Source organism: Mauremys reevesii, linkage group 1 (assembly GCF_016161935.1).
Source record: "Mauremys reevesii isolate NIE-2019 linkage group 1, ASM1616193v1, whole genome shotgun sequence".
Classification (NCBI taxonomy): domain Eukaryota; kingdom Metazoa; phylum Chordata; order Testudines; family Geoemydidae; genus Mauremys; species Mauremys reevesii.
This window is the reverse complement of record NC_052623.1, coordinates 61652008-61673842: the sequence shown is the minus strand read 5'-3', so window position 1 is coordinate 61673842 and position 21835 is coordinate 61652008. Positions and strand designations below refer to the sequence as shown.

The 21835-nt window shown below is 44.0% G+C and overlaps 1 protein-coding gene across 3 annotated transcripts; it reads left to right on the top strand.

Moving 5' to 3' along the window:
- Positions 1 to 28: 28 nt before the first annotated feature.
- Positions 29 to 9102, top strand: KCNRG (potassium channel regulator). 3 transcript variants are annotated; one of them, XM_039519594.1, is made up of 3 exons: positions 29 to 2394; positions 2476 to 2570; positions 7337 to 9102. In XM_039519594.1, exons 1-3 carry the CDS (start codon positions 1990 to 1992, stop codon positions 7587 to 7589), a joined length of 753 nt encoding a protein of 250 aa, XP_039375528.1. In that variant the 5' UTR covers positions 29 to 1989; the 3' UTR covers positions 7590 to 9102. The 3 variants fall into 3 exon arrangements, with proteins under 3 accessions (XP_039375528.1, XP_039375527.1, XP_039375526.1); XM_039519593.1 differs by having other exon boundaries at positions 2473 to 2570; XM_039519592.1 differs by having other exon boundaries at positions 29 to 2570.
- Positions 9103 to 21835: the final 12733 nt, after the last annotated feature.

The window sequence follows — 21835 nt, the reverse complement described above, 5'->3', positions numbered from 1 at the left end:
TTGGGAATAATGCATTTCCTTATTCTAATCAAAATATAAGGCAAAACTAACCATGTGTATAGTCTCATACTAATATAGCTGTATTCATGATTTTACATGTCCTAGAGTAAAAAGTGCTGATCCCTAAATGTATCAACATTTTTTTGTTGTGAGAGGTTCTTTGAAATTAGGAAGGATACTTCTGATTGCTGAAAGAGGTGGGCTGCAAAGTTTGCCTAAGACTGGCCATCCATTGCAAAATACAGAGTGGTACTTTAACTCCTTTGGAATCTCTTCATAACTGAAGATGTTAAATTTCACTGATTCCTTATCCTGGATATATGCAGAACTTTATGTACACTGGATATTGATTAGAGGGTTTATTTAAAAAAAAAAAAAAAGAAGGTCTTCAAGGCAGTGGTCTCGAACAAATTGCAATAGGAAAGAGAAACAAGTGGAAGTGAGTAGGGCAGAACAAGCTGCAAGGTGCTCTTATATGCTGTGCATTGACACTTTTCCAGCTATAGTCCTGTCAAGGGATTGAGCTATCTTCATGTTGGATTCGTGGTTTGTTTGTTTTTAAAAGCCACCTGCATCTCTGTCTTTCTAAAAAGTGCCTCTAATGTAAAGAATTTAAGCTCCCTATTGGGAAATGCAACCACTTGCTCACAATTGGGGATACAGTGCAGCTCATTGTGGCAGTGAGAGTAAAGTACTTGTATGGTGAATGCATGGACTAGGGAGTTTTCTCCATTCCCTTCCCCTCTGTGGTGGTGGTAGAAAGTAAGAACAGAGCCTGCTTTAAGGTGAAAGAATGACCGTTCCACCCTGCTCAACAGCCAGGAAGCAAACCTCCCTAAAACACAATCTTCCCAGCAATGTGAGGCTGGTGGAGGGGGGAGCTTCTCTTCTCTGCCTCCCCACATCAGTCAATCATAACTTAAACAGCTGGAGAGATGGGGTGCTGCCTGTAAACCTGCTGTGTAATCACATCCATTAACATTGGCTTTGTCTTGTTGTGTTAGGAAACTCCTTAGCCCTGAGATAGGTCATGCTCCTTATCCCTGCTCTGCAGTTGGAGCATGGGTTGCCATACGTGTGCTACCTTTAATCTAGCTAGCACATCTCTAAAATGACAGTGATGACATGGCAGCATGGGCAATACAAGTATGTATCCAGGGCCCCAGGCAGACTTGTACAGCGTCAACTGAAACCTGTGGTGCTGTGACTTCACTGCTATTCTCAGCACTACTAGCTAAATTAAAGCTAGTGTGGATATGTCAACCCATGCGGCAGTTGCACCTCCAGTTGCAATGTAGACTTCCTCAGTGTCATTCCATTGGCTGCAGTGCACCCCGGAAGAATTTAGTTTAGTGAGTTTCTTGACTTAACTCTAGGATAATTGAATATATAAAGAAATAGTAAATCATTACCATAGCTCTGTATGGATGTCTCATACAAATATATTAATCATCGAATCCTTTCAGATCAGTAACATTTAGTGAAATACACTTCCAACTTCTCTGAAATGTTCTCATTTCAGAGCATGATTGTGGAGTTGCCTTAAAGTACATTTAACATTTCTTTTAGCAGTGGGTCACCCACAGTGGTATAGAAATGAAATCTTCTTGTGGTGGTTCTGTAAAACTCAAATATTTATACTGAATGTCTTGCTTTTGGGGACAGTTCTTGGTTTTTATCAGGGTTTTTCAAAACTTGGAGTCAGTCAACCATTTTTCAACAGTCTCTTTGGAAGCTGTTTATTTTTTATTTTTGTTTATTTTTGTTTCAAGAGTCCAAGTTCCCAAGCAACCAGGACCTGCAAACAGCTATCTTTAGTTGTATTTATGCTTCTTGTTGCCTGGGAACCCTAGCAATGCTACACACCTCATCCCAAACATGCAGTAAGATTATTGAATGGTACTTGCAGTCCCAGTTGTTTTGCAGTTTAGGAATAGTCTAGTTAGAAAGACATAGATCAGTGTTCACCTTGATTGGTGGAGAGACAATATGAGCAATCAAGAAGTGGCCATTCTGAATGTGGGAGGCTCAAAATTTACAACATGGGTTTCCACCCTGCGGAGGTTCCCAGAGTCCAGATTAGCACGGATGTTGAATGGCAATGACCATGAATTCAGGCTGGTGAATGGACAATTCTTTGTGGACAGAGATGGAACTTTGTTTAATTACATCCTGGATTTTTTGAGGACACTCCAGCTTTCTCTGCCCACTGACTTTTCAGACTATCAGAGGCTGCAAAGAGAAGCAGACTTCTATGAGCTCCGCTCCCTGGCTGATCTCCTTAGCCAGGAAAACTTGCTGAAGCCGAGACCAGAGATCTTGGAAGTGCGCTTCTTGCTCCAGGAAACTCAGGCCTTTTTCCGAGTCTTTGGCTCTTGCAGCAACACTATTGAGGTACTGGCTGGACGGGTCACTATGTTTACAGAGCAGTCCTTGAGACAGAACTGGAATAATAATCCTTTTCCTTCTCAGAAGCTCCTCACCCCACTTCCTTTGGAGAGACCATCTCATCATGATCTGGTTTTTCAATGTGGCACTGACTACTCTGCTGGTGACCAGTTGGTGACAAGGTATTCACCTTGTGTGGCTTTTCTTTCTTGAAATAATTTCAAGACCTCTAGTTCAGGGGTTGGCAGCCTTTCAGAAGTGCTGTGCCGAGTCTTCATTTATTCACTTTAATTTAAGGTTTTGGTGCCAGTAATACATGTTAACTTTTTTTAGGTTTCTCTCTATAAGTCTATATATAATATAACTAAACTACTATTGTAGGCAAGGAGCCGGCGGCCGGGACCAGCAGCGGGCCGAGCTGCTCAGCCCGCTGCCAGTCTGGGGTTCTGTCCTCTGGCTCCTGCCAGCCAGGGTCCTGGCTGCCGGCCCCACTCAGCCTGCTGTCAGTCAGGGGTTCTGGCTACTGGCCTCTTGCCAGTTGGGGTCCAAGGCCGCCGGCCCGGCTCAGCCCACTGCCAGCCTGGGGTCCCGTACCTACCGTCTCGGTTCTGGACCATTCTCTTCATCTCTCTCTCTGCACTGAGCTGAGGGTGGGGGTGCACTGAGCACAGGGCTGGGGGTGAAGGAGCAGGCTGGGGGTTGGGGTGCAGGGTCTGGCCAGGAGCAAGAATGAGAGAGGGGGCTCAGGGTTGGGGCAGGAGGTTTGGGTGTGGAGCGCTTACCTGGGCAGCTCCCATTTGGTGCAAGGGGTGCAGATGGGAATGTGGGAGGGCGGCGGCGAGCAGGAGCTCCCATTTGGTGCTCAGGGTAGAGGGTGGGGATGTGGGGACTGCAGGAGTCAGGGCAGGGGGTGGGGTGGGGCAGGGTATATGTGGGGACTGCAGGAGTCAGGGCAGGGGGTGGGGTGGGGCTGGGTATGTGGGGAGTGCTGGAGTCAGGGCAGGGTGTGTGTGGAGGGTGCAGGAGTCAGGGATGGCGTTGTGAGGCATGCAGGGAGCTGGGGTGCAGGGGTCAGGGCTGGGGGCATGTGAGGGGGTGCAGGAGACAGGGCATGGGGTGTGAGGGGGGCTGGGTATGTGTGGAGGGTGCAGGAATCGGATGGGGTTGTGGGGGGGATGCAGGGGGCTGGGGATGGGTGGGCTGGGATCAGGGGGGTGCTCCCAGTCCTCTTCCCTGAGCGGCTCGTGGCAGGGGGCTGGAGGAATACACCCCGCTCTTGCCTCCCTTCCCCAAGGCCCCGCTCCTGCCTCCCTTCCCCGCCTCCTTACCGGTCTGAGCAGCGAGGGGCGCTGGGGCTGCTCTTCTCCCCTCCCTCGCAAGGGCCATCGGCGGCAGGGAGGGAGAAGAGATGGGGCTCGATGCAGCACGCTGGGGGAAGAGGCGGGGGAGGGGAAAGCTTGGCTGCCGGCGGAACTGCCTTACAGCAGCAGCCGGCAGGACCAAGCTTGCTTCTGCCCCTGCCCCTGCCAGAGAGAGCAATAGGCTGGGGTGGAGAAGAGCGGGCTGGGTCGGGCAGCATTTTTAATGGCACGCTGCTGCCTGCCAGGGTCCGGCTCAGCCTGCTGCCGGGGTTCGGCAGCAGACTGAGCGGCACCCCGGCAGGCAGCAGCGTGCCATTAAAAATCGGCTTGCGTGCCGTCTTTGGCACTCATGCCATAGGTTGCCGACCCCTGCTCTAGTTCATAAAATGCATGCAATTTGCTACACTGTGATGAGATCATGGGATAATCAATTGATGGTTCAATGCCAAAAGGTGACTGATGTAACTCCTGTTATACTGATCTAACTTCTTGTAAGTTTTCTTAACTTTTAAAATGGATTTTTAAAAACATCTTATTCTCCTAATTCATTTGACCTTCCTCCCACCTTTTTGCTCTTTCTATATTTCTGATGTGTCTGTCCAATGGGATGGCTGAGTCACACCTAGAAGTAATTGGAAAATGCAAAATTAAAATATAGGAGAATCGCTTGCCAGCAGTAATATTTTGTGCTCTTGATTCTCTGCCTAGATCCTACTGTTTGTCCCATATGTAACTGCCTCTGTGTTCTGTCAGCCTAGTGACATATCCTAATGGGTTCACTTTTCCTGTAGTAGTCAGAATGTTTGATAACTGAAAACGAAGTCTGAGTTGTCTGAAGTAATAATGGGCAATCACTGAAGATGTTCCTAATTGGCTGACCTGATTATTAATGGTAGAAAAATACTTTATCTTAACCACCTCTCCTTTGAGATGTTTAACTCAGAGGATGCAGGGTTACTTTTTTCTGAGGAAAGAAGGAAGCTGATTTCTCTCATTAGTGAGGTTGCTAAGTCTGAATGTGGGCTAATACAAGTTTTGAAAATTATAAAATGTTTGTCACACATGCCATTCCCTTGTGCTCATGAGCATCCATAACGCTTGTAATGTACAAACTGTGAAAACTAGGAATAAATGGGTAAACTTGCCCACAAGAACTTTATCCAAGATAAATACGGAATAAGCTGGGGAAGAGGGGAGGGGAAGATAATTAAAATGGCTACAAACGCATCCCTTAGATTCCATTTTGGAGAAGGGGAGAACAGAATGAGGAAGTGGGGATGGAAAACAAAGGTGGAGTTAAGGTAATAGACTTTCCTTGTTCCTTAGCTATAGATGTGGAGTTCTGTTTTGAAGAATATAAATTGTATACACTACATGAGTTTGGAGGGGGAAGGGGGCTCAAGAGCTTGGTCCTCTTGCCATTGATTCTCAATGGGAAATCAGTGACCTCTATGCTAGCCACATCAGGCTCTAGCTACATACACCTCTACCTCGATATAGTGCTGTCCTCGGGAGCCAAAAAATCTTACCGCATTATAGGTGAAACCGTGTTATATTGAACTTGATTTGATCCACCGGAGCGTGCAGCCCGGACCCCCCCCGTGCGCTGCTTTACCGCGTTATATCCGAATTCATGTTATATCAGGGTAGAGGTGTAGTTTATAATGGTTTTTAGAAGCTCTAAAGAGCTATTATACAGTTGGAATTTGTCTCCATACAGGAAAAGATAACCTAGTTTATCCTCCAGGACTTCTGAAATGCCTAGATTTTTATGGACACTTCACTGGAATAGTTCCAGTAGGGTTATTCTCGCTTGAAATACATGAATTAAGAGAATGCTAGGTTTAGAATGTTCAGTAGGGTTTATCTTTATATTTTGACTTTCTTTAGCTGAAAAATTGTAAGAAGCTCATCCTGGGCTTTCTCACATAGCACATATGAGATGGCACTTAAATGGTATATAACTTTATAGCTTGTTGGACTAACTGTGCATCAGTGTAGGTTATGGCAACTTAAAAACTGAGATGTAGTCTGTTATAACCTCTTTTCTGACTTTGATTAATCAAGCTACACTTGTCTGTTGAACTGCAGAGGAAAAATCTTACAAACAAATCAGTTTTTGATTGTGGTTAATTTATCTCTAATCAGTCTGGTTGTATGGAATCTTTACCTTTTAGTGTTTTTTGTGGACCTTTGTACTTTTTTCATGAACTATGGAGCAATTCTGCCTGTCAATTTATGCTACTTTTTAACAATATTTTACATGACTTTTGTTCCTTGAGGTGTCTGGATGAATTTTTAAACCCTTTATACTTTATTCCAAGTAAAATCAGTTTACTTTAGTTGTAAATAATTTTCATAATTTTTACTAAAAAAGTTGCTGTGCAAGGCAACTGAGCAATAAACTTCACTGTTAGTAGGGAGAGGTGCTTTGTAATGAAGAGTGCTGCTATTTAAATGAACCCAGTTTTGCTGCCCTGGCCACAGTTTGACTATTCTTATCTAAGAAACTGCTGTACGTTACGCATTATGTCAGTCATTTCCCCTCCATTGAATTAAACACAATTTTAAGAGTTGTTACGATCACTTATAAGGAAAAAGTGAACTTCATAGTGGGAAAACAAAGTGTCTATTCTGTAAAAATATAACTGGTCAAACTGCAAGAAATAGCTGTGCTTTTAATGAGGTAAAGAATTAAGACATTTAGAAAACTAACTAGGGCTGTCGATTAATCAGTTAACTCACACGATTAACTCAAAAAAAATTGCGATTAATTACAGTTTTAATCGCACAGTTAATAAAATACCAATTGAAATTTATTAAATATTTTGGATGTTTTTCTACATTTATTTATATATATACAATTGCATTCTGTGTTTGTAATTGAAATCAAAGTGTATATTTTTTATTTTAAATATTTGCACTGTAAAAATGATAAACAAAAGAAATATTATTTTTCAGTTCATCACCTAAAAGTACTGTAGTGCAATCTTTGTTGTGAAAGCGCAACTTATAAATGTAGTTTTTTTGTTACATAACTGCACTCGAAAACAAAACAATGTAAAACTTCACACCCTACAAGTCCACTCTGTCCTACTTCTTGTTCAGCCAATTGCTAAGACTAACAAGTTTGTTTACATTCACAAGAGATAATGCTGCCCTCTTATTTACAATGTCACCAGAAAGTGAGAACAGGCATTTGCATGGCACTTTTGTAGCCGGCACTGCAAGGTATTTATGTGCCAGATATGATAAACATTTGTATGCCTCTTCATGCTTCTGCCACCATTCCAGAGGACGTGCTTCCATGCTGATGGCATTTGTTAAAAACATAACAAGTAAATACGGTATTTGAAAACATCCAAAATATTGAAATGTTGTTCTATTATTGTGTAACAGTGTGATTAATTGTGATTAATTTTTTAAAACTAATCTAGATTCTTGGGTAGTGTAAATGAGTGCAGCTCTGTTGCAGGCGATGGAGTCATGCTGACTTATATCAGCTGAGAATTTGGCCTGTTAAAAACATGGTTCCATCCTCCAAGAAGGATGTTGACTCGTAATCACACTTTTTTCTCTTTCTCTAGGTATGTCTCTATAAAACCTGATGATAGAAAGCTGATTAATGGAACTAACGTACTAGGCCTACTAGTTGACACTTTACTTAAAGAAGGATTTCACCTTGTAAGCACCAGAACAGTCTCCACTGAAGAAAAAGTTGATTGCTACAGTTTTGAAAGGATGAAGAGGCCAGAAGCCCTTTTTCTCACTGCCAACCAAAGCCCAGAAAGCACTGGTGGAGCACAGATGAAGTTAACTCCAATGCACAAGCAGAAATGAAACTGGTTTCATTACTACCTGCCCTTTTGAATCTGAGAAGAGACACATGTAGACACGACTAACCCTACTATTTCTTTTTTATTTGAAATTGCAACTATTGAAGGTGGTAACAACTGTCAAATTTTATATATTTCTTCAAAAATCAGTTTTTCCCTCCTTTTCCTGCAGTCATTTCATAGAGAAGCCAAATTCTTGTTTTCCCTGTTAACCCTTTTTTGGGGCATAGGAGAATACTGATGCAATATTGAATATGCAGTCCAGAATCAAGCAGTTAGAAATTGTCTTGCACGTGTTTAAAACGGAGATGGGCATAATAGAAAAAATGAACCATACTGGGAATAAAGGGAGCCCCTAAACAAAGGTTCTTGCGCTCATTGCAGGATACCACAAAGGCAGCTTGAAATATGACAACAGCAAGTGAAGTAGTAACAAACAGGGCCTACAGAGCCTCTCTTCTCCTTCCTTTAGAAGGTTTTATAGATGACTGGAGAAATCTAAATTTGAATGATTACATACTATTTCTGTGAGCAAAAACTACAGAGACCATCTGAGACAAGGTGAAAGCAGCATTGTGAAAATACCACAGATCATGCCCCATCCCACTCTTTAAACTAATGGTGGTTTCATAGATAGTGTATTATCTCCTGTCGCAGGATCCCCCAAGAAAAGAACCTATTAAACTGTCCTTCAATGCTCTGAACTTGATAAATGTAATATTAAAAAGGGTCTGCTGTGCAATGCATGGCAGGCTGTAATGAAAGGTCAGTTAATTAGAAAAGACAATTGCTCTTCAGAAGAAACAAATAGGCTGGAATTCTTAACTAAAATAGTTCAAAGAACTTTTCAGCACTTGCCAAATGCAAAGAACAGCTTAGGGTGACGGGCTGGCAAAGGTGACTTTAAGACATGGTCACACTGCACTGCTAGACTGGCCTGCATCAGAAATTAGTGTAGCCTCTCGACTGCTCTCAAATTACTCTGGTTCATAGTAGTTCTAGGAATGTGGGAGTGTAGCAGATTCTGGATCCATCCCTTCCTCCTTGAGGTGTGTGACTGTGCCAGGAAAGGGCGGTATAGTGGTGGACTCTTTGCTAATTAAGGATTTCCCCTACTCTGGTTAGGTCTATTAATAGCAACTTTCGGATGGTACAAAGGAGGTTGGGACAGGATCTCTCCCAATAGATCACTACTATTAAGGAGACATTACTGATGTGCCAAGAAATCAAAGACCATTTTGGATGTTTGCATCCGTGTGGCTTTCTAGTATTGAATTTTCATAAAAGTTACCGTGAACATCTCCAGTCAAGAGGACAATCAATGACGGTAAGAAATGCAGATGTACATGACAACCCCTTCAATGGGCAAAGAAAGAAAATGGACTTAAGACTGTACCCAAGCTCTCTAACCAAAACAATACCTGATAAACAACAATGAAGTGTAGACTAAGACTAACTTTTAATAACCTTTTATAATGGAAAATATTGTGCTGATTCACATACTGCAGAAATCCTGATAAGAATGTTTTATTTTCATTCTTAGTCATGTTGAAAAATAAAATTTAAAAAAAAAATCTAAATCAAGAGATGAAACTTTTTTTTAAAGTACTTTCTCCCTTCTAGTGGATTATCTGTTGTCTTGACCCACTTGATCAGTCCAGGCTGATCATTTTAAAGTATTTTAACAAACCTTTTACTAGTGCAATTCCTGCTGGGCTAATAATTCTCAATGTTCCTGGGTCCTGTGGCTATTTAGGTGATGACCCACACATCAAATTTTGTTATACAGGGGTCTTACGTGTGTGTGTGTGTGTGTGTGAGAGATAAAAGGAAAATGCATATTTGAAATGCAAGTTATTTTAGCCAAAAAGTGTCTAACCCAGTTTTCTATCCTGTAAGTACTTAGAGGTAGATGACCTTAGCTTTTGAAGACAATTTTGCACTAAGATGGTTACTTCAATGGAAAGCATCTGTACAAAAAGTGATAGTGAAAGTGGTCAGGCTAAAAATATTTTAACAAAGGGCCAGCTTGAAGCTGTGACTAAATATCCATAGTAACTTGAGGCAGAGGAGAAAGTGCACTTCTTCACTGACAAGTTACTAAAGTTACTATAAAATGGCACCTTTTTACTACAACAGCTCCCTGTTGGTGTAAATCACCATTGCCTTGCACCCTGTGTGGTCTGTTACACCAATGCAAAGTGGGTGCTACCAATTCAAAATGATAGTTTTCTGCACCCATTGTGCAAGTGTGAATGCCTACACAGGTTGCAGGGTAATGGTGAATCACACAGTGTTTTCAGTCTTCTTATGTTAGTGAAATTTTTACTGCTCTACACCTTTCAGTGCCAAACCGATGCTGCTGCAGAGAGCATAGCTGAATTACGGGGGCTTTTTCTGGTGCATTGTCAACAGAATTGTTTACACGGTTCTAGTTGGTTACATCTGGGCAGTCCTATAGATTGTGATTGCACAGGTATAAGTGAAGGTTTAATTGGACCTGCAGAACCTTCGTGAAGGGTGCTGGTGTGTGGGAAAGGAAGAAGCCTGGTTGACTGAGACTGGGGTGACTTGGTAAACCTACTAGCCAGAAAAAACATGCTTACTTGTAAGATGAGTTCCTCCTTACAGAAATTTTGGCGAGAATAAACAGTGGCACAACATAATAGAATTCCTACTGTCACTTTTCCAAGTAGAACCACAGTGTGAGTTGGCCAACCTGTCATATGCATCAGAACTAGGGATAAGAACCCTGATCTGAGTTGCAGCAGTCCCATCTTCTTGCTCTCTTTTTAAGTAAATGCGAATAGATTTTGACATATTTGAGCTGCTCCATTTTGTTGTTTAAAATTGGAGTTTGTAGCCACTGGCTTCATCTACTCTTCTCCCCTGTCCAGTCCTAGGAGATGGTCTATATTGAAACTGATCTTCCGGTCACAGCAAATAAGGTTTCTCCCCTTCATAGTAATGTCAGTAAGTCGTCTTGAGGTGAGCATCATGCTGCATGGAAGGGGTTTGGTTTAAGTTACTGACACTTCTCCCCCCCCCCCCCCAAATTCTCCTCTAAATATAGCAAATGAGTTGTAGACTGCCCTAAATTTTGGTATTCAGTAACATGTCTGGTATGTCTGGAGACCTGAGGTGGCCCTGCAGTCATGTCTGAGGGCTTGTCTACACTACCATGTGGGGTCAATCTAAGATGCACGACTTCAGCTACGTTAATAGCGTAGCTGAAGTCGACATACTTGGATCTACTTACCATGGTGTCTTCACTGCAGTAAGTTGACACCTGATGCTCTCCCGTCAACTCCACTTGTGCTTCTCATTCTGGTGGAGTACCAGAGTCGACGGGAGAGCACTCAGCGGTCAATCGACACCCTCCCTTCCCCACACGCTGGATCAATCGCTGCCCGCCGATGTGGCGGGTAGTGTAGACCAGCCCTGAGTGTTGAGGAAGTAGTCATCTTGCCTCTGCCCTTTTTTAAAATAAGGGATCACTTGATATAAAGGAAACCAGACCTGAAACATAAGACTGCCTCCCATTCTTAGTGTAATCCGCCCTCCATATTCCTCTGAGCTTTCATTAGAGAAATAGTAGATCCCTCTGAAAAGCAGAAATGATTGGCTGTTAAATGTGCAAAAAGCAAATGCATAAGGAACACATCACATAGACTATCTTCTTCCCTTTTTAAAATCACTGCTTCTGTCTTTTTTTTCTTTATAATTGAACTTGTCTAGCACTTTTTATGCAAGGCTCTCAAAGGGCTTTATCAATAATTAAACTTTTGATGCCCTTGTCAAATAGTGTAGTATTATCCCATTTTATAAGGGTGGCTCTTTAGTGGTACATGCTTATTCTTTTAAAAAAATTGTTGAACTCCTTTACAGCTCTGGGGAGTCTAAAGATTATTTTTTTTAATATCTTCTGAGATGTGGTGGTCTATTTCCAACTTTTATATACAATAAGCTACTGATGCTAACTCGGGGAGAGTCTGCACTATAAAGTATTTTGTATCTCTAGCGATAGCTTTGTAGATACTGTATAAAGCAGTGTTTCTCAAACTGGGGTCACCGCTTGTGTAGGGAAAGCCCCTGGTAGGCTGGGCCAGTTTGTTTACCTGCCCTGTCTGCAGGTCTGGCCGAGTGTGGCTCCCACTGGCCGCGGTTCGCTGCTCCAGGCCAATGGGAGCTGCTGGAAGCGGCGTGGTCCGAGGGGCTTACTGGCTGCTGCTTCCAGCAGCCCCCATTGGCCTGCAGTGGCGAAACGCAGCCAGTGGGAGCTGCGATCGGACGGGGCAGGTAAACAAACCATCTGGCCCGCCAGAGGCTTTCCCTACACAAGCGGTGACCCCAGTTTGAGAAACACTAGCATAAAGAATGAAAGCCCTTCAGGAATTAAGAAAATTGCAGTCTTGAATATCCTGTGCTCTGTGCATGTTCTACTGATTATTTAAAAATCCATTTTAACTAATTAAAGATTTTGCATGAGTCGGGAGAAAGAAAAGACAAATCATTCAGCTGGTTTATTTGCCATGCCAATGGAAAACTACCAGTCTTTGTCCAGTTCTGAAACAGTTTTCACTTGCCAGCATACTTGAACTGCATAAGAAAACAATGAAGAATACCAGGCCATGTTCTGGTATGTGACTATTTAACACATGCTAGCTGAAAGAATGATACAATGATGATTGCTTCCTATCCCCTCTCTTGCACACATGCAAAGAGAGGTTGGAACATCATGTTTCTAGGTACTAGAGTTGGAGGAAGCTTTCTTGTGCAATAGACTTTCCCTTTCTGCTTAGTTTCAATCTAAAGTGCTGAAAAGGAATTTATCTAATCACAGCGGGGGGTGAGCAGGGCTTGATCTGTCCTTGAAATGGACACAGCTGTGGTGTATGTAGTATAGGCTAGCTAAGAAGTACTGTTCTGATCCAGTATGGATTTTGTTTTTAGATGTAAGTGTGAGCTGTGAGTTAAACTCTAGGCTTAGATCATAGTAATGCCTGTATAGTTTCGTAAAATTGTCAAGGAGATTTACACCCAATTGCTGGAAAGTGGTATTGAATGTTAATTGGGTAGCACTGAGCTATCCCTCCCCCCCCTTATCAACGAGCCATTTTCTCACTGCCTCTTATTCTTTGTTCCTAGTTTGTGCTGACCTAGTGCAGCTGCATAGCTTTATTTTTATTGATTTTTTTTCCTCCCTAACAATGAAGATGAACACCTACAGTAAAATTTCAGTCCATCACAAGGAAATCCAACTCTCCACCAAATGTTATATTGATCTGTTCCCACTAGATGCTGCTGAAGCTAAGCATATAAAATAGTGGCTCTCAAACTTCATTGCACTGTGACCCCCTTCTGACAACAAAAATTACTACGTGACCCCAGGATGGGGGAACCGAAGACTGAGATCTGCTGCTGGGCAGGGGGGCCAAAGCCGAAGCCCAAAGGCTTGTGCCCGGGGTGGAGGGCACGTAACCGTAGCCCTGGGTGGTGAGGCTCGGGCTTTAGCTTCAGTCCTGGGCAGAGGGGCTTAGGCCCAGGCCCTGGACCCCAACAAGTCTAACACCAGCCTTGGCTACCCCATTAAAATGAGATTGGGACCCACTTGGGGGTCCCGACACACAGTTTGAGAACTCCTAAAATAAAAGACAACCAATGTGATGATAGAGAACACTCCTCTGTGAGGGCTGGGTATACATTTTATGTCCTCAGAAACCACTACAGGGGCAAGGGAATAGGTGCTGTGACTTTGATGCCTGTGTATCTTCAGCAGCCCACTAAACTGTATCAACAATATTAAGAAGTCACATAAAGTAAGTTTTTATTGCTTTTGAAGATCTGTTGGTTATGGTAGACCTGAAAGTTGTCCCATCCTTTGACACTGCTGCTTCTGCCCAGCCTCCTGCAGTAGGTTAGGCCACAATTAAAGAATACCACATAGGGCCTAGTACAGGGGTCTGGAACCTGCAGCATGCAGCTTACCAGAGTAAGCACCCTGGCGGACTGGGCCAGTTTGTTTATCTGCCACGTTGGCAGGTTTGGCTGATCACAGATCTAACTGGCCATGGTTTGCCATCCCAGGCCAATGGGGGAGGCGGGAAACTGTAGCCAGCACATCCCTCGCCTGTGCCGCTTCCCACCTCCCCCGTCGGCCTGGGACGGCAAACCGCGGCCAGTGGGAGCCGCGGTCGGCCGAACCTGCCGATGTGGCAGATAAACTAGCCTGGCCCACCAGGGTGCTTACCCTGGCGAGCCGCGTGCCAGAGGTTGCCGACCCCTGGCCTAGTAAATGGATCCACCAACATTAACTAGAGTAGATTGGCACTGATTGCAGAAAGGCCTAGCGCCATGTATATTTTCAAATGAGTGTGTGGGATATGAATAATCAGTCCTCACATGAAATATAGACTAAACCTGACTTCTGTCTTAAAAAAAACCAAATGTCACTTTTCTAGAACATGATGACATTTCAGCTGCAGTATAACCCTCAAATTATTTGCTATAAGACTAGTCTTGTGTATACAGTTCTTCTAAGAGTTCCCCTTGCTCTTCCATTGCTACAGCTGTAACGGGATGGTTCACTCAGTAGGTACCTTCCTTCGAGTGGAACAAGATAGATCTCGTTCCTAAGGTAAATCCTGAGAAATGCTGGAAACCGCAATGTGTGAGTTTATTACAGGGAACTCATCTGCATCTTCACCCCACCAAATAGCTGCTTATCCCACAATGAGGTAAGACGAGCTGGCTAACTGCCTAAATTGCTGAAGGATTAAGCACTGCAACACGACCTGTTGCATCACAATTGTGACAAAATACAAGAGATTAAAAACACTAGGGGTGGGATTTTCAAAAGGGAGATAGGCACCTAGTTCCCACTGAAATTCAACAGGAGTCTGACGCCTACTTCCCTGTAGCTCCTTTGAAAACCACAACTTACAAAAATTTTATATTTTACAGCCAGTGGTAGCAAAAATAAATATGTAATAAAAATAGACCATCCACCCTGGGACATTAATTTCATGATGTTATATTTAGTGGCAAAGCCTTGCTGATTCTTGGTCTTCTCATCTCTGCACCTTTCCTTGGGCTATCTCCTTACACCTGAAACCCACTCCACCCCTATTGATGAAAGGCTATCTCTGAAGGATCACAGGGATCTGCCTGGGAAGCAATCTCACTCTTTTATTGGGGACAATGTGGATGGCAGCTGCCTCTGTAGTGCCACTGTTCCCATATACAGGGAGAGTCCATAAGTCAGCCTGTGGGACGGGAGTGCTGTGTAAACGGGGATATGCATACTGTTCTCCATTCTCATGGAGAATCTGCCTAAAATTAGTATAACTTGAGGTAAACAGGCAAAGGCTAAAACTAGAAAAGAGGTCAGAGTCTATGTAAAGAATGTAAATAGAGAATAATATTATAGTGGACCTAACTACATTGAACTAGGTGCTCCTGCATCCCTCCTCCCTCCAACCCCATCTCTCTCTAACTGCCTTACTCTCCTTCTGTGCTTATATATGGTCCCAGCTCCTCCTCTCCCATGCACTCCCCACCAACTTCTGTTCCCCTTCTCTATTCCCTACCCCTTGGCTCCTGCAATCTCCCTCCATTTTAGTCAGATTGCTTCCTTCTCTGCTGCCTGGGAGCCAGCTGGGGGAGAATTGAGAGCACAGGAGAGCCAGTCTCTTTGAGCTCCATTACAGTATGTGAACATTGAAGGATTGCAGGTCTCAAACCCAGGGTACTCAAACAGTACTCCGACCACAGTCACCACCTAGGAACTTACTGGTACTGGGCAGGGAGTATGAGATGATGGACTCAAGCTCACCCTGGGCACTGGCCACAAAGCTCCAACTAGAAGAGATGTCCAGCCTCTCCAGTTGGCTCAGACTCACTATTTAAGCCAGAAAAAGGCACAGACAGTCATCTAACCAACCAAGTAAATCTCTGGCTGGCTGCTACATTGAACCCTTTCTTCTCACCTGACTCCTGAGCCCTGCCTCATTCCTGATTCCTGCCTTCCTGTCCTGTTCCTGGTGCCTGTCCTCCTGCCTTGTTCCAGATTCCCACTTCTATGCTCCACCTCTGGCTACTGATTTGAACTCTACCCTTGGCTTGATTCCAGACCCTGATTCCAGCTCTGACCCTTGGCTTGATTCCTGACTGGCTCTGATTCTTGGCTTGACTCATGACTCTTGTCTGACCTCTAGTTTCTGACCACAACTGCTCTGACCATGAGGTCTGATCACTCAAGTCCCAGATTATGATACAGGGTCTGATACCACAGTGGCCCTTGGCAGCCAGGAGGAGGAATTGCAAGGAAAATCTAGTTGAGCCCCCATAGGGCCAGGATGGAACATGCTCAGTCACTCTGTGGGAATGGTGCATGCACAGCCTGTTCAGCATTTAGGTCAAGGAACCCTGAGGGAAAGGAGCATGCTCAGTGAGGATGGAATCCAGATAATTTAGCCACTAAACTCTAAATGGTCTCTACTGAGCATGTGCACATTGAGATTTTTCAGTGGTTTATAACTTCGCCACATTTTCACAGGAACATAACAAAGCAAATCCCTGAGATGTAAGAGTTTTATGAACAGTGTATGTGAGATGATCAGTGTGTAACTATGGTAGGAAATTAAAATTTTATGTATGACTGTATTGCTCTAACTTATTTTGGGGGTAGTAGAATGTTTATAATATGCCCATAATACTTTAATTCCATGGGGTCTGTGCATGAAGGCAACACAATGGCTTACCAGATAAAAGCATCCAGGCATACACTTGAAAGACAATGGGATAACCTGTTAGCTTCAAGGACCTGGATCTTGTCAAGTTGCAAGCCATGTTTTTACCAAAGCTGGGTTCCTGGAAGTCAAAAGAACACCAAACAGTTAAAAAGCCCTTCTCAGGGGAAGAACAGTGGTCAATTGTCCAAGACTGACCAGGGAGTCAGTCTGACACAAGGAGAGTCTCTGTGGAGGGAGTCTGAAGAAGCTGGGCTTTCCCAGATCCAGGGAACAGTAAGCCAAATGGAAAATCAGGCATGTGTATAGACTGGTTTATTGTTTCTAAAATCAAGTATCAGAGCGGTAGCCATGTTAGTCTGGATCTCTAAAAGCAGCAAAGAGTCCTGTGGCACCTTATAGACTAACAGACGTTTTGGAGCATGAGCTTTCGTGGGTGAATACCCACTTCGTCGGATGCATCCACGAAAGTGGGTATTCACCCACAAAAGCTCATGCTCCAAAACGTCTGTTAGTCTATAAGGTGCCACAGGACTCTTTGCTGCTGTTTCTAAAATGTATTTTATTTGAAATGCTTTTGTTCTAATAAACAATACTCTGCTTTAAGAAGGCTGCCTGGTCACTGGTTACTACTGTCATGCTCCTGGAGTGAACACAACTGAAGGGTCTGAGCCTGTTAGACCTCCTGAGGTAATCACAGGGGATTGCGGCCAGGACTCAATCTGAGAGTGGGAGAATTGCATGATTCTGTCCCAAGAAAGGTGATGATGTGAGGCCTGATACCTGAGAGTGGGTGCACTCAAAGAGACCAGGAGGCATCAGAAGTGCAGTTATCCCACTAACTGTGGCACGCAAAACAAAATATTTTCCTTTAATCTTATAATCAGAAATGGCTGAACTGTTTTGCAGAAACTTTAAAATAAAAAGTCAGTCAGAGGCAGACACCCAGCATGGGAAACTTCAGCCCAACTGGTTAAAGTTTAACAATGCTAAAAACAACTGAAATAAGGGCCATCTTATAATGGAAAGTGTTGGGCAACGGTACCTTTATTCAGAGGTACCCATTCAACATTTAATAACAGGCGCTATATGAATAATTTTCATCCACATCACTCTTCATTCTCATGTGGAAGTGAAGAAATGTTTCATTTTGCCTTAGTCAAACCTAGAAATTGGACCCAGCAATTAAAAGGACAAATACACAATATGAAAAACAAATAACCAAAGATATTAAGGAAAATAATAGATTATTTAAAGACATTTCATTCAAGAAAGCTTTTTGTCTATCCTTAGGCCCTATATAGTACCAAAGGGGAAATGAAAGAGAATGGAAAAGTTATAGAGAGTTTTAATGCAAATAATTCATTTGTTTTTAATATAGAAGGCAATAGAGAAATTAATATCCCAAGGGCATGTTTTACGGGAAATTAGAGTATAGCTTTAACAGACCTGGAGGTCTCTAAGGAAGAGGTTATGGGCAGCTTGAGAAACTCAAGTGCAGTAAATCTCCAGGAGTACATGCTATTTATCCAAGAGCTCTGAAAGAAATAAAATGTGAAAACGAGGAGACCATGATAAGGATTTGTCAATTATCCCCAAGAACACCAAATATTCCTCAAGACTGGACAATTGCTCATAGTTAACCATCCTCAGAAGGGGACGTAAAGGTCACCTTCACTATAGACCAAAGTCACACCATAGTTTCTGAGGAAATTGATTGTGAATATTTTTAACAATAGGGTAATAGCAGGATAAGTATAAATGGATGGGGTAATAGCATCACAGCTTCCAGATTAAACTGTGCTTTCTAACTTCTTAAAAATATTTGAAAGGAACACAAATTACTTGGATTTTCCATGACAATATTAAGCAAAACAAATAAGCACACGTTATGGAGCAGTCTAATCATGGATTCGGAAATAAAGAATCAGAGTAACTAGGCACTCCTCAGAGTAGAAAGAAGTTGTAATCCTTGCCCAAACTAGGTTGTTTGTCATTTCCTTTGCCCAAAATAGCCCCCGTCAATCCTGCAGCACTATTTGGGGAGGAAGATTGCAAGTCCCCACTGGCACAGAGAGCAAGCTAGGAGCATGAGGAAGGAGGGAGGGGATCTGGCCAGAGTATGTTGTACCCCAGTGACCTCTGGCTGCAGAACAGACTATTGGGAGTCACTGTTGTAGGGCAAAATTTAGAGCAGTCAGAAGGCTACTCTAAATTTTGCTGGAGACTGGTCTTTCCCGCAGCAGATCCAGGGATAGTGGGAGATTTAAAACCACCTTTGCCTCCACTCTTTTCTGCTATGTCAAGCAGAACTTGGCACAATGAGATTCTGGGCCCTGATTTGTAAATATGTTTTAGCTACCTCAATCTTCAATTATAAGCAGTGGGAAGGTATAACTATAACTTGTTTTAATGATTGCATGTCAATTATATGTATCTCAAAAGCTATTTTTACTTTGTCTTTGTTTTCTGATTTCAGTAAATGTATAGGTAATACTTACTCCTGCCTTGAGTGTGGGGACTGGACTAGAAAACCTCTCAAAGTCCCTTCTGGTCCTATGATTCTATTATCTTAGGGGAAAACATGGATCTTGGACTGTAGAACTGGATCAATAAGACAAAATATTAAAATAATAATATCACAACTCTTTGAAATCTCAACTGAGGCTCTGAAACCAGCAAGCTCCTTTACAGGGCTATCATTCAACTTCCTCTGCCCTCTCTCCCCACAAGATTCTACACTATCTGTCAGCTGGCAAAGAGACTCTAACTCCTTGGTTGGCACTGTTCTTAGACTACTGTGAAAACAGTGCAACAGATTAGAAATATGTCCCCTTGCAACAAATACTTTAAAACTTTGCTGTTGTTTCACAACTCTGCCATGATTCTGGAAAATTAGCAAAGGCAGTTTGGGAGAAAGTTTTAAAGAGGCCCCAAATTAAGCCTCTAATTTTGACCCACAATACAGAATTGCAGGTAGAAATATGGTACATAGATGCTTAACTAAGTGATCTGCAGTTGCAATCAGGTAGATAGATATCCAAATATTAGTCCTTGTTCCCACAAGCAATTATGAGTGAAAGTTTCCACTGGAAGCAACTAAAAAAATAAATCAGGTTTTTGGATCTGATGTAAGGACACGTTGCCAATTTTGGATAACTGAAATTCAAGATTATGACTGAGTCAATTATTACTTCTGAATAGGGTTTTCTATGGTGCTTGTCATTGTAGTGTCTCAGTGTCTAAAAGTATTACTGAATTTATCTTCACAACACCTTTGTGATATAAGGAAGGACTGTCCCACTTTATAGATGGCAAACTAAGGCACAGAGAGGTTAAGGATCAGATTTTTTCAAAGGTATTTAGGCAACTGACTCCTGGAGTTAGGCATCTATATACCTGTAAGATCTGTGGCACAACTAGGAATTGAAACCATGTCTCCTGATCTATGTCTCAATCACGCCAGTGTCTCTCTCTTTAGGGGGTCTGTTCCCTATGTGCCTACTTAATTTTATTAGGTGGGGACACAGAAAAGATGGTTACTCACCTTTGTAACTGTTGTTCTTCGAGATGTGTTGCTCATATCCATTCCAATTAGGTGTGCGCGCGCCGCGTGCACGTTCGTCGGAAGACTTTTTACCCTAGCAGCACTCGGTGGGTCGGCTGGGCGCCCCCTGGAGTGGCGCTGCTATAGCGCCAAATATATCCCCCGCCGACCCATCTGCTCCTCAGTTCCTTCTTGCCGGCTACTCCGACAGCGGGGAAGGAGGGCGGGTTTGGAATGGATAGGAGCAACACATCTCGAAGAACAACAGTTACAAAGGTGAGTAACCGTCTTTTCTTCTTCGAGTGCTTGCTCATATGCATTTCAGTTAGGTGATTCCCAAGCCTTACCTAGGCGGTGGGGTCGGAGTGAGACGTCGCGGAGTGTAAGACCGCTGAGCCAAAGGCAGCATCGTCTCTAGATTGTTGAACCAAGGTATGGATGGAAGACCAGGTAGCGGCCTTACAGATTTCTTGAATGGGCACATGGGCCAGGAAGGCAGCCGAGGAGGCTTGAGCCCGAGTGGAATGGGCAGTCAGATGTCCAGCAGGAACCTGCGCCAAGTCATAGCATGCCCGGATACAAGACGTCACCCAAGAAGCAATTCGCTGGGAGGAGACGGGCATACCCTTCATGCAGTCAGCGACAGCCACAAAGAGCTGAGGAGACCGCCGGAAGGGCCTGGTTCTCTCAATATAAAAGGTGAGAGCCCTGCGGACGTCCAAGGTGTGCAGTTGCTGCTCCCAACGTGACGAGTGTGGTTTCGGGAAGAAAACAGGGAGGAAAACATCCTGATTGACGTGGAATGCAGACACCACTTTAGGGAGAAAGGCTGGGTGAGGTCGGAGCTGTACCTTGTCCTTATGGAATTCCGTGTACGGAGGATCTGCAGTGAATGCGTGAAGCTCTGAAACTCGTCTCGCCGATGTAATGGCGACGAGAAAGGCCGTCTTCCAGGAGAGGTACAGCAACGAGCAGGTGGCCAAAGGCTCAAAGGGATGACGCGTAAGCTGAGCGAGCACCAGGTTCAAGTCCCAAGTAGGGGCAGGTCTCCTGACCTGAGGGTACAGACGTTCCAAGCCCCTACGAAACCTGGACACCATATGGTGAGAGAAGACTGTAGAGCCTGCATCTCCGGGATGGAAGGCGGAAATGGCAGCAATATGCACTTTAATGGACGAGACCGACAGGTTCTGCTCCTTAAGGGACCATAAGTAGTCCAGGATAATGGGAATGGGCACCTGATCCGGGAGGGAATCCCGCTGAGCGCACCAACAAGAGAAGCGCTTCCACTTGGCGAGATATGTTGTTCGCGTAGAAGGCTTTCTACTCCCCAATAGGACCTGCTGTACAGCGTCTGAACAGCGCAACTCCGACTCGTTTAGCCAGAGAGCAGCCATGCTGTCAGATGGAGGGACTGTAGGTCCGGGTGGTGAAGTCTGCCGAAGTTCTGGGATATGAGGTCTGGATAGAGCGGCAAGGGTATCGGATCTGCCACTGAGAGGTCGAGCAACTGCGTGTACCAATGTTGCCTCGACCACGCTGGAGCAATTAGGATCAGCCGAGCCCTGTCTCTGCGGAGCTTGAGGAGGACTCGGTGGACGAGTGGGAATGGAGGGAAGGCATAAAGGAGGCGATTGTTCCACGGAAGCAGGAAGGCATCCGAGAGGGAGCCCGGGGAGCGACCCTGGAGAGAGCAGAACTGCTGGCACTTCCGGTTCTGTCGGGTGGTGAAAAGGTCTATGAGGGGAAACCCCCACCTTTGGAAGATCGAATAGAAGACGTCCGGGCGGATGGACCACTCGTGAGTAAGGAAGGATCTGCTCAATTGGTCCGCCAAGGTGTTCCAGACTCCTGGGAGAAAGGATGCTACCAGGTCTATTGAGTGGGCTATGCAAAAGTCCCAAAGCAGAATCGCTTCCCGACAGAGGGAGGAAGATCGCGTTCCCCCTTGCT

Bases quoted from the DNA above. Each gene is read 5' to 3' on its own strand.
- KCNRG (XM_039519592.1), top strand. From the start codon at position 1,990: ATGAGCAATCAAGAAGTGGCCATTCTGAATGTGGGAGGCTCAAAATTT. The intron at 2,571-7,336 runs GTATTCACCTTG...CTCTTTCTCTAG, and splicing joins GGTGACCAGTTGGTGACAAG to GTATGTCTCTATAAAACCTG.